Consider the following 12,507-nt stretch of genomic DNA (forward strand, 5'->3'; position numbering starts at 1 on the left):
ACATGGGAATAGGTAATAAAAAGGAGAAGGTGGCTGGCACTTGAGAGGCCAGGGCAGGTGAAGAGCAAAGCATAGGAAACACACGGTGGATGTGGCTGGGGCAGTTCACCCACAATCTGAATCACCAGAGTGAGGGTCTGGGCTGTATATTTCTGACTGACAGGCTTCCTGTGTGATACTGAAAGTCAGCATTTCAGAATCACTGATCCAGTCCACACTTTCCTGTACAGATGAGGAGACTAACCTACAGAACAGCCCAGAGGGCTTGCTGCAGCTAAAAGGCTGTGTGCAAGGATCTCCAATATTTTAGTCTTTATAAGATCTCCCACTGGATTACCTGGGAGTCTAGTCCACAGGGTAGCCCTGTGTTTCTCAGAAGCTTGTAGCCTGCTAGTTCGCTGTTATTCACTTTTTCAATTGATATTTATTTAGCAGCTTCTATGTGCTAGGCTGGGTTCTAGGGCACCAAGATAGCTCATTGCAAAACAAATCTCTCTGCCCTCATGGAGCTTATCTTCTGGCGGAAATGTCTCTGAGTGTGTGTGTGCGTGTGTGTGTGTGCTTGTGTATGTATGGGTGGGGCATGCTTGTACGGGCAAGTGTGTGGATTTTAAGGCTAACATGCCAAAGAAGTTCCGTTCAAGGCATGGAAGAATAACTAGAAAATCTGTTACTTGTTCTTCTACATTCCTCTCTGCTCTCAGAGCCTGAAGATGAAAACCCCTGAGGGCCTTTGAAATTGAATAGTCCAAGGTTCAAATTCCAGCTCAGCCATTACTTGCTTTGTGAGTTTGGGAAAAATCATTTAATCCACCCATGCTTCTATTTCTTCACTTGTAAAATGTATACTGATCTCACAAAACTGTTGCAAGGATTAAATTAATTAATGTATGCAAAGTATTTAGCATAGCACTTGGAGCTTAAGGAACACTCAATTAATTACTATAGTTTTAATTCTTTAGGTGGATACATTTTTTTCCCCAAGTTTGATCAGAGGTATTATTACTTAGTTGCTGCTGATTTAAAGAATCTAGTTCAGTGCTGTGAAATTCAAAATCTGTGAAATGTATCAATCACAAGAGAAACTGAAGAATAAGGTATATACACAGATAAAAACAAAGTCACAGTCACTGCCAGGAAAAAATGAATATTCTTGAGAACCAATTCTAATGATGTTAGTTGTCACACTTATTACGAGTTTTGTGTATTTTGTCCATGAACATTTATTGGTGCCTCCTTTAGCCAGGAGCCATCATAAGAGCTGAAGACGGAAACATGACCTAGTCCTTGCTCTCAAGGAGCACACAACATGTAGAAGATAATGTGCTTATTTAGAGGCACACACAGTGTTATGAGATAAGAATGATTTGACAGAGGAGGTGGGCTGGGCTTCACGGAGAAGGGGAATTTGAGCAGGATGTATTGCAGGATGAATAGGAGCTCACTAGCCATTTTAAGCAGAGGGGCAAGCAGGTGCAAAACCACTAAAGCCTGAAGGAAATGATGAGTCTGGGGAAAATGGAAAAAAGATGGGTATGGCTGGAGCACAGGATCTGGGATTTGAGAAGTCATTAGAGATGAAGCTGAGAAGAAGTGAGCTTAGAAAAGCCATGATGAGTCGTCTGGGCATTGCCTTTGAGGCCCCGCCACATACAAATCGTGGGGCTACTCCAGTTTTAAACTGAGAAGGGCATGATCCAATTTCAGCTTCAGAGAAGACAGACTGAATGGGAGCATGGCTAAGAATACGGCATGAACAAATGAAAAAGCTCAGCAAAGCCAGAAGTGAGAAGTATAGGAGGCAAGAGAGTGGCAGTTGAAAGAGGTGCAGAGGGGATGACTCAGAGGTGTTTAAGAGGGAGAATTCATAAGACTTAGTTATAATAATACAAAGCATTTCTCTGTATCAGATGCTGCACTACGTCTTTGTTTCCATAGCAACTCAGCTTCGTTATTATTTTATACATGAAGAAACTGATAGTTGAAGAAGTAATTAGCCCCGAATTACACAACTGTAGTTTGGAAGCAGGATTCAAATCTAGGTCTTTTTGGCTCCAAAGGCCTGGCTCCTAATCTTCTGAAGAAGAGGGGACCCAGCACAATGTCAAATCTTACTTCTTAAGTAATGGAGTAAATGACAATAGCCAAGATAAGGAATCCACAAGTTGAAGCAACTTTCCAGGGGTGTTCAGTTTGGGGTGCGTTGAATTTGAGGTAGCTATACGATACCCACTTTGCTCTCTGCTGTATCTCCAGTGCCTAAAATAGAGTATGGCTCCTGGCAGGTGCTCAATAAATATTGGTTAAATGAATAAATCCATGGGGAGATATGCAGTCGGCAATGGAAAATTCAACTCTGAGGTGGGACTGGAAGGCAGAGCTTTGGGAAGCATTAGCCTACAGGAAACTTAGAACCTTGAGATTAGACAACACAATTCAGGAAGAACTTTGGAGCAAGGGTAAAGAGGTAAATGGTAAAGAAGTGGGAGCCAAGGATGGTGTCTGGGACTCTTACAGTGTGGGCAGAGGGAAGAGACACCAACAAAGAAAATGAAAAAGAAGTGGTGAGCCACTTTTTCTCCTGGAAGCCAGCAGTTTGTTTGTTTGTTTTTTAACCTTTTTTTTTTTTGGCCTTGATATTCACCGTAATATCAAGATATTTTGATCTTAGTTCCCTGACCAGGGATCGAACCTACGCCCTCAACAGTGAAAGCATGGAGTCCTAACCACTGGACAGCCAGGGAATTCCCAAGCCAAAAGTTTTAAACGGAAGAAGTCAGCAGAAGGATCAAATGCTTGATGAAAACGAAACTGAAAGCCAGCGTGTTTAAAAATTGGGTTGTCATTGCAACCCTGGCAAGAGAAGTTTTCTGATGGAGACAGAAAGTTGAGAGAGATATCAGAACACTCTGGGTGGCAGGTAACAGAAAATGCAACTCATAGTGGCTCATTATGAGCATCCCCAGAAGCCCCCAGCAGAGTCCCCTTAAATACTATCAACCAGGAATGGGTCACAGGCCTTGTGCCACTGCAGAGGAGCTAGAGAAAGCAAGTGTCCAATATGGCCAGCCTTATCATGAGAGTCAGGCTCTCTGGGAAGGCCAAGGGTGTTGGGAAATGGCTGTGCAGAGATGACTGGTGTCTGCAACCAGGAATAAGGGGAAGTGATGAACTAGCACACACGCTTTCAAGGAGATGGCTGTGAAGCAAAGACAAAGCCTAGGACGTTGCTTAAGTGGAGCAGGGACCTTGGTAAGATTGGGGATTGCAGCCGTTGTGTTGTGTGTCATCATCTAGTCCTCTTGTTTACAGGACAAAGGAAGATGGATGGCAATGATACGTTTCCCCAGTTCAGCCACGACGTGCTTTCCACATCTCATTCTCTGTTTACAACGAATATCAAGGGGTACAATGAAGAACCCACCACCAGTTATGACTATGATTACAGTGAGCCCTGCCAAAAGACCAATGTGGGACAAATTGAAGCCCGGCTCCTGCCCCCGCTCTACTCGCTGGTGTTCATCTTTGGTTTTGTGGGCAACTTGCTGGTCGTCCTCATCCTGATCAACTGCAAAAAGCTGAAAAGCATGACTGACATCTACCTGCTCAACTTGGCCATCTCTGACCTGCTGTTCCTCCTCACCATCCCATTCTGGGCTCACTATGCTGCAGACCAGTGGGTCTTTGGGAACGTGATGTGTAAATTTTTCACAGGGCTGTATCACATTGGTTATTTTGGTGGAATCTTCTTCATCATCCTCTTGACAATCGATAGGTACCTGGCTATCGTCCATGCTGTGTTTGCTTTAAAAGCCAGGACGGTCACCTTTGGGGTGGTGACAAGTGGGGTCACCTGGGTGGTGGCTGTGTTTGCCTCTCTCCCAGGAATCATCTTTATCAAATCCCAAGAAGAACATTCTGGTTATGCCTGCGCCCCTTATTTTCCACTAGGATGGAAGAATTTCCATACAATAATGAGAAGCATCTTGGGCCTGGTGCTGCCACTGCTTGTCATGATCGTCTGCTACTCGGGAATCCTAAAAACCCTGCTTCGGTGTCGCAACGAGAAGAAGAAGCACAAGGCTGTGAGGCTCATCTTCGTGATCATGATTGTCTACTTTCTCTTCTGGGCTCCCTACAACATCGTCCTTCTCCTAAGCACCTTCCAGGTATTCTTTGGCCTGAGTAACTGTAAGAACAGCAGTCAGCTGGACCAAGCAATGCAGGTGACCGAGACCCTGGGGCTGACGCACTGCTGCATCAACCCCATCATCTACGCCTTCGTCGGGGAGAAGTTCAGAAGGTATCTCTCTGTGTTTTTCCGAAAGCACATTGCCAAACACCTCTGCAAACAATGCCCAGTTTTCTACGGGGAGACAGGAGATCGAGTGAGTTCAACATACACCCCTTCCACTGGGGAGCAGGAAGTCTCGGCTGTTTTGTAGAGGAGTAGCAGTTCGCTTGTTATTTTCAAAGGGAGATAGCAATCTATATATGATGATAAGCCTCCAGGGTTTGTTGAAGAATAGAGGACTCTAAGTCTCTAAAGCAAGTGCCCAGGAACCTCAGGGTTGTGTGAACCAAGACAGACTTGTGTCATTCCTTGTAGAGCCAACATGTGCTCAGGGAATATTCCAGAACAACTGTGGGCAGAGACCTGGACTCTCCAACGAGCTCATCGCAGTTCCTGGAAAATGTCACTTTGCCTTGTGCTTTTGCTCTTTCCCCCCTCGTCACCACTCACTTTGCTCACTCTCTGATTCTATCAATCTCTTTAATCAGCTGGAGGTGGGGAAGAGAACGAGACGGGCACAGGTGAATGGAACAAGGGGGAGTGGGGTCAGGACCAAGGAGGAGGAGGAGGAAGTGTCAACAAGGCTGAGCCTGGACGAGGATGCAGGTAAGGGCTTCGCTCTCCCTTAGCGCCATCTCCTACTGTATTTAACTTTGGAGGCTTCCCCAGCTCATGGAGAGCTTAGAAACTGGAAGAACTTTCTGGAAGCTTTGGTTGGGTTCATGATCCCCCTTCTGCTAAGTGCACGACACATTTCTGCTTTATTATGGTTTAGCTATGACAACCACGCACCCTACATTTGAAATCTATTCAGTATCTTGCCCCATTGTTCATATGCTTCTTAGGCCTCATTCCCCTATACAAAAATTTACTAAAGGACTTCCCTGGTGGCGCAGTGGTTAAGAATCAGCCTGCCAATGCAGAGGACACGGGTTCAAGCCCTGGTCCGGGAAGATCCCACATGCCGCGGAGCAACTAAGCCCATGCGCCACAACTACTGAGCCTGCGCTCTAGAGCCCGCGAGCCACAACTACTGAAGCCCACGTGCCACAACTACTGAAGCCCGCGTGCCTAGAGCCCGTGCTCTGCAACAAGAGAAGCCACCACGATGTGAAGCCCACACACTGCAACGAAGAGCAGCCCCCGCTCGCCGCAACTAGAGAAAGCCCATGTGCAGCAACAAAGACCCAACGCAGCAATAATAAAATATAAAATGAATAAATAAATCTTTTTAAAAAATTTACTAAAGTATTTGTTTATAAAAATATGCATAATCTTTAATGAGATGAAAAAATAAAAGCCCTCACTTGAAAACGGGAGGGTAGGAGGTCGTGATTATGAGAAAGGGGTAGGCACTAGTGAGTTCCTCCATCAGGAGTGGAGGGGCAAGCTCGCAGCAGGATGTGCAGGAATGTTTCCAGAATCAGCTAAGAGCAGAAGCCAGGAAGGATGCGTCAGAACCCTTAATAGGCCTCGTGTCTCTGGATCTGATGGTGTCTGTTTCCTTGTGGCTCTTCCTGCTTTCCTGCTGCCGCTGCCCACCTGTCCCCCTGCAGCCTTTATCACATAACTCTGCCTGGAGGATTACCCTACTCCAAAAGCCGGTTTGTAGAGGTCCAGGAGAGTAGCTTTGGGGAGAATGTGAAGGAAACTGTGCAACAAGAACCCCCTGTTGGGCCCGGGAGAGGGAAGACAATCGGTGAGGATACTGGGGTGTGTGCTCAGAGCAGAGAAGGGGCCTGTCTTGGAAATCAAACATTGGCCTGTAACCTCAGGGTCTATTACCAGGCAGGGCAGGCCTAGATGAGGAAGACGCTAGATAGGGTGGAAAAAAATGTCTTCCAAATTACCTTCCAGCACCTCATTTTTGCATACAGGCAAACAGTTCAGATATACACACACACACATTTTTTTTAATGTAAAGTAAAAATTAAATAAAAGCTGAAAACTGCAACTTGCAATTATGGTAAAGTATCATTTTAAGAGTTACTATTATGCCATGCCTAAAAGTACTGTATTAGTCATAGAGACAATTCTGGTGTTGGTGGAGCACGTGGTATGTTTGGGAGACCATCGGTTCATAAATAAATGTTGATTAGGGAGTTGGAGGTCTCTGATCTGTGGATTTACTAGCTTACGGTGATGTAGCATCTAAATAATCTCAGTCGGATCACAGTACAGACTCCACAACTGTCATCTCAACTGTGTCTTTATTCTCTCTGACTTGCTACCAAAAATCTTTTTTGCCTCATTAGGAAGTCTAGGACGTCGTGGATTTAATCCTATTTGAATGCTTCATGCTTTGCCGGTGTCCTTATTGATGCTCAAATGGTCCCCTCCTTGGCCGGTGGGAACTTCTAATTCAAGCTGACTCCTAATCAAAGCTTTTAAATCCTATTTGTAAAGGAGAGGAATTGGAGAAGCTCACTTAAATAAGCAAAGATTTTCATCTTGGCTGAGCTGAGTTAAGAATACAAATATATGTTAGTGCATTTCCTATCTGATGCAGGCAAGAAACACAAGGCTCCTGGAACCTGGCAACCGGGGAGCTGGAAGTTACTGAGGTTTTACTTTCTTGCCTCATGGCTAAAGAAGGTTTCAGAAAGATGTGTGTGTGTTGCCAGGGGCGGGGAGGGGGGGTGCTTCACCTGCAGATATTTATATTATCCTAATGAATGCATTAAATTTTGTTTTGATGATGATGAAACATAAATATTGTTTTAAAAAACTATGACTTGGAAAATGAATCAATACTCTAACTATATTGTTTTAAAAGAAAAACTGTCTGATTGCCAACTACCCTGTCCTTCTTCTCCCAAAACTCTGACAACTACCATTCTATTCTTTCCATCTATGAGTTTGATGATTTTAGATTCCTCATATAAGTGGAATTATGCAGTTCTTATCTTTCTGTGATTGACTTATTTCACTTAGCATCCTGTCCTCCAGGTACACCCATGTTGTTGCATATTGCAGGATTTCCCTCTTTTTTAAGGCGAAATAAGATTCCTTAGATGTACTGACCACATTTTCTTTATCCATTTATCAACATGCATAGAATTTCAGTTATACAGGATGAATAAGTTCTAAATATCTGTTTTACAACAATGTGCCTACAATACTGTATTGTACACTTAAAGATCTGTTAAAAGGGTAAATCTCATACTGTATTCCTACCACAATAAAAAAGTCTTTAAACTGCCTGCTTTGTTATGCTGTGGTGCGACAGTCTTATGGTTCACAGCTTTTCACTCCCTTCCCCCCGTCATTACACGTGCCAGTCCTTGCCGTGTGACTTGCAGCGCGCCCTACAAGAGGGACCCCCCCACCACACCAAGCCACAGCCGGTTCAGCCAATAGAAAGTGAGCAGAACTGACAGTGTCGAGTGACTGGGCGGAGCCTCTGGCTCTCCCTGCTCAGCCACAGGAAGGCCCATCCCAGAAAACAAGTTCAGCCCAGGTGCCTGGTGAGTGAGCGGGAAGACACAGAGAGCAGAGCCAGGGCCCCGGCCACACAGTGGCCCCAGAGCCAAGGCCCCGGCCATCCCTGTGGCCCCATGTCACAGGAGTAAGAGGTCCATGTTCGCTGTGGTACGCCCCTGACTGTGGGGGTTGCCTGCTAAGAAGCAGAAAAGGTAACGGATGCGTACGGCAGCTGGTGCCCTCAGAAGTAAAATTTGGAGAAGTGTCTATTTGTTTTTCTATCATGGAATTCAATGTGACAAGCACACCTGAGGATCTACCGTGTGCCAGACTGACGCAGGTTCATAACGACGGATATGTTATTCCCATGCCCTTAGACCTCCTAGTCCAGGGATGGCTGATGCGGGAGGCGCGGGGGAGAACAGAGTATTAATAATCACAATGCACTGTGAAAAGCACAGAAACAGAGGCGCACGTGAAGTTTGTTGAGAGCCCCGAGGAGAAGGTGACTAACCCAGTGACAGTCCTGCATCACAGTTATAATAGCTACAGTAGGATTTTACTGCCACCAAAGAAACTGCCACTTGAAAGTTGCCAACCATCTCCATATCTAGCAGTGGAAGAAACCTCAAGTCTCCTTTATTCTAGGGAGAATGTTCAAAGTGGGCTGAGTTAAGCAGATGTCAGGAAAGATGATCATTCCAGGGGATGGGTATCTTAAGACTTTTGGTGGAGCTGGGGCTTGACACAGTCCACCCCATGCCATCCTCTTTGATCTGTGGCAACTGGGGCAGTTTGAGCACTTTTTCAGAGAGGCCCTGCAGCCTCCTGGGAGTAAGCCATCAAGACCCTATCTTTCCACGTTCACTTTTTCTCATTATTAAAATTTCCCTGGGAATTCCCTGGTGGCACAGTGGTTAAGACTCTGCACTCCCAATGCAGGGGGCCTGGGTTCAATCCCTGGTCCGGGGACTAGATCTCACATGCATGCCACAACTAAGAGTTTGCATGCCCAACTAAGGAGCCTGTGAGCCGCAACTAAGGAGCCTGCCTGCTGCAACTAAGACCTGATGCAACCAAATAAATATTAAAAAAAAAAAAAAGTTTAAAATTTCCCTGACAAACTGAAATGGCCTCAGGTGAGATTAGCCAGCAGCAAAGGCCACCAAGGGCTGCCAAGAGGAAATGCAACACGAGCGAAGAGGTGTCTGGGCTGGTGAGCTGACCTCTAAAAGGCAGCCCATGAATTCAGGGGAAGGCTGGCCCTGGGTGTGGTGAGTGACTGAGATTGGAAATTTCTCCAGACGCCACCTGTCTAGCACCATGTTTATAACTTGACATCCTTGGGATATCCTTGCTGTCTCACGGCCACACCATCTCCACCATCACCTGTCTCCAATCTTCTCTTCCCTGCTCAGCTGGTATGCTGCCCAGTGGATGCCCCACCCAGGAATGAGGCACTGGCCTCCCCTTCCTGCAAGCCCCCATTCCTCACATGGTTCTTTCAGAGGCCCCTCCTTTGGCTTTGGGGAGAGGAACCCCACCCTCCTTCCCATCAACCCCACCCACTTCTATAACCCTTTCCTGCCCAAACTTGTCTCCTTACACAGGATGGGGTGAGAAGGGTTGTCATGGTGACTAGGGGCACAGGGCTGATTCTGTCACTCTTAGTAAGCCCTGGGGGAGGTGTGTGATCCTAGGTGTCAGTGGTTTTTTGTAGAACTGCCAGGTACTTAACACCTCTTTGCCCTCAGCCTCAGGCCATAGTTGCCAGCTCTGGGACAACAGGAAAAGTCCCACATATCCTGTTATGTAGAGAGCTGGACACATAGCTGCAGGTGTGACCTGACCCACTGAAGACCACAGCGGGTCTAGTATACACCTTAATCAGCATCTTAGACTTCTGTTACTGCACATAAGGTTACATCAGCGCCATGTCTGGGCAGTGATCTGAAAGAAATACCCAAAATGCATAGAGCAGACTTCCCAGCAGAGTTAAGGGGTTTCCACCAGGTCTGGACATATCTAATAAAGCAATGAGGTGGACAGCCTGTAAGTGTCTACTTGGTTTGATGATTTGCACAGGGTGAGGGGGACGTGGTGCATGGGCTGGGAAAAGGGGTCATACTGGGGAGGGTCTAGTGAACAGACACAGTGGGAGTGGAGAGAACAGCATGGTGGCCTCCCAGCCCCGCTCGCCACGAAGGGTGTCTGGGGTAGAAGGTGAAGGGGCGCTGGGAGTCATGGGACCCCAGCATCACTGCTGAGGCACATGAGTGCAAAATGTAACACTGGTTGCGGGGGGGGGAGGGATTCTTCCTACTTCTTCGAGGACCGTGGGGATTCTCTGGCTCTCCTGGTGAAGGGGGCTCTGGGGACACTGGGAGCTTCCTCCTTGGTGGAGGTACCAGAGCACTGACAGCAACACTCAAAACATGCTGTCCATGTGAGTGAACCAGGCAAAGGGCTTAACCGTCTATTAACAGAGCTCTGTCACATATAGTTACTGCATTCTGTTGAATGAAAGAAACCAGAAAGAGGACAGAATCTGTGATGCCATTTATATGAAGTTAAAGAAGAAGCACATCTAATCCATGCACAGAAGTCAGAGTGGCCCCTGCCTCTGGGCAGGGTACAAGGGCACTTTCTGGGGTGACAAGGCTACTCCCTATCATCTGGCTACAGGGTGTATGCATATCAAAACTTCACCAAGATGTACACCTAGGTCTAGTGTGCTCTGCTGCATGTAAGTTATACCTCAATAAAAATAACAATTAAAGAGCTGCATTTATAAAGAATTTTTAATAACATGAGGACATGCCTATACTGTAATCTTTAGCAAAAAAAAAAGCAGCATAAAGAACTGGAATGTGTGTGAGAACAATTAATCAGAAAGTATGCATGGGAAAAGGTGTGGATTAAAACACATCATGTGTTAAGAGGGACTGTTTTGAGATTGTGAGAATGTCTAATTTTTTCCGTACTTTCTATTTTTCTGTTTTTCCTAACTTGATACAATAAGCATGTGTTGGTTTTAGAATTAGACACCTGTTTTAAAAACTAAAAGGTTCATTTGCTATTTTTTCAGTCCATCTCACTGTTGACATTGACCTGGAGTCAGCGTGAGGCCCTGTCTGTTCGTGTGAGCTGCTGTGTGGCAGGGTTTCAGCTCATTGAGCTCATGCAGTTGGCCCTTTGAACCCAAGGAAGAGATTCAATGTCCTCCCCATCTTGTGGGTGAAGCTCTGAGTCCACAGAGAGAAGCAGCCCTCGGAACTCGGGTGTAATGACTCAAAGTGGAGTAGCTACTGGAAGCCTGGCCAGCACCCCACAAGGAGAGCTGGGCATCAAGTCCAGAGTAGCAAACCAGTCAGAAGATCATTTCTCATGGAGAGTCTGAAGGCCATACATAACAGAACCAGAGCCCTGCAAACTGGGAAACTGGGAGGGCCAAGGTAAAAAAAGAAGCGGAGATGGCAAAACTAAGTCACAGCATGATAAACTGCTGGTTTACTGTTGCTATTGTATCCAGAGCAATGTTTCACTGATTAAATGCTGAAGACGTTCCCATGGGTCCTCCCTTCCTTGTGCATCCCTGGGATGAACCCCTACCCCAAGAGGTGACCTGAATGTCCCCCTAAAAGGGGGTCACACACCCTAAGCTGTACTTCCTTGTTTCAGCCTGTGAATCCTCACCCTGTATTGCCCAAATGTGGTATTTTCCAAACCAACTTGGCCATGGAGTCATTTTGTATTTAAGGGGAGAGGTCCCTTGGGGCCCCCAAGTCTAGCACATCATTTCACAGAACAGGGAACTAGAAGCTCAGAGAGGGGAAGTGTCTTGCCAAGGGCACACAGCGAGTCAGCAGCACAGTATGGGCAACTTCGAGCCTGCTCCACTACTCCACGCTGCCCTCTGGGGATGAGCGTGCCCTCAACTCCACAGCCACCCCGATGACAAGACCCACAGAACACAGGGCAAAGCCCCAGCTCCACATGGTGAAGTATCAATACAATGCAAAGCAACCAATACCACACACAGAAAAGCAACATTTGTCTGACAGCATCTGAGAGTTCTACCCAGTGTATTACCAGTGAACGTAAGGCTTCTCTTCAACCAGCCAAAACTATATTCCCCATTTCCTGTGAAATTCTGTATTAATTTATCTGCTACACATTTTGTGAACGCTTTCTCAAGCATACTTTGTACGTCGCTGCTTAACTAGCCCACAGAGAGCCGGTACCTACAAAAGGCTCTACAACACGTTCTGTCGTTTGATCTCAACCACAGATCTGTCGAGTAGGTTTGTGTTTGGGGCTTTTTTCCCCCCATTTTACAGGTAAGAAAACTAAGGCCTGGAGAGTTTCAGTAACTTGTACAAATCAAGGAGTAAAGAGTGAAGCTGGGTGTTAAGTAAAGCCTCATGACTAGAGTCCAGTTCTCAATTGCTGCCTCTTGTATGAACTTGAACATCTTCTTCACAACTCACTGTCCTGGTTGTGATTACCAGTTGCTGGGTCCTTCTGTGCTTTTCTGGCTTTTCCCAGCAGTCATATCCTTCCATTCTGTAAGCACCAGCCATTAGCTTCTCCCTTTCAGCTTCTATTTTGCTGATACTAATATGCTCTAGACAAGGACCCCACAGGGAACCAATTTTTTTAGAATTTTATATAATAAATCTCTCTAAGAAAGGATCACGGAATGAGTAACTAAGAGTCTGATGTTTATTGAGTGTATATTATGTGCTAAATTCTGGACATGGATGCCTCATGTAATCCTCCCAACAAAC

General features: G+C 46.1%; 1 protein-coding gene across 1 annotated transcript; it reads left to right on the forward strand.

Moving 5' to 3' along the window:
• The first annotated feature begins 3,323 nt into the window (after positions 1-3,323).
• LOC133094663 (C-C chemokine receptor type 2-like) lies at positions 3,324-4,506 on the forward strand. The gene has a single exon (XM_061195315.1). The coding sequence runs from the start codon at positions 3,324-3,326 to the stop codon at positions 4,443-4,445; it is 1,122 nt and encodes a 373-aa protein (XP_061051298.1). The 3' UTR covers positions 4,446-4,506.
• Positions 4,507-12,507: the final 8,001 nt, after the last annotated feature.

The sequence above is a fragment of the Eubalaena glacialis genome, chromosome 7 (genome assembly GCF_028564815.1).
Source record: "Eubalaena glacialis isolate mEubGla1 chromosome 7, mEubGla1.1.hap2.+ XY, whole genome shotgun sequence".
Classification (NCBI taxonomy): domain Eukaryota; kingdom Metazoa; phylum Chordata; class Mammalia; order Artiodactyla; family Balaenidae; genus Eubalaena; species Eubalaena glacialis.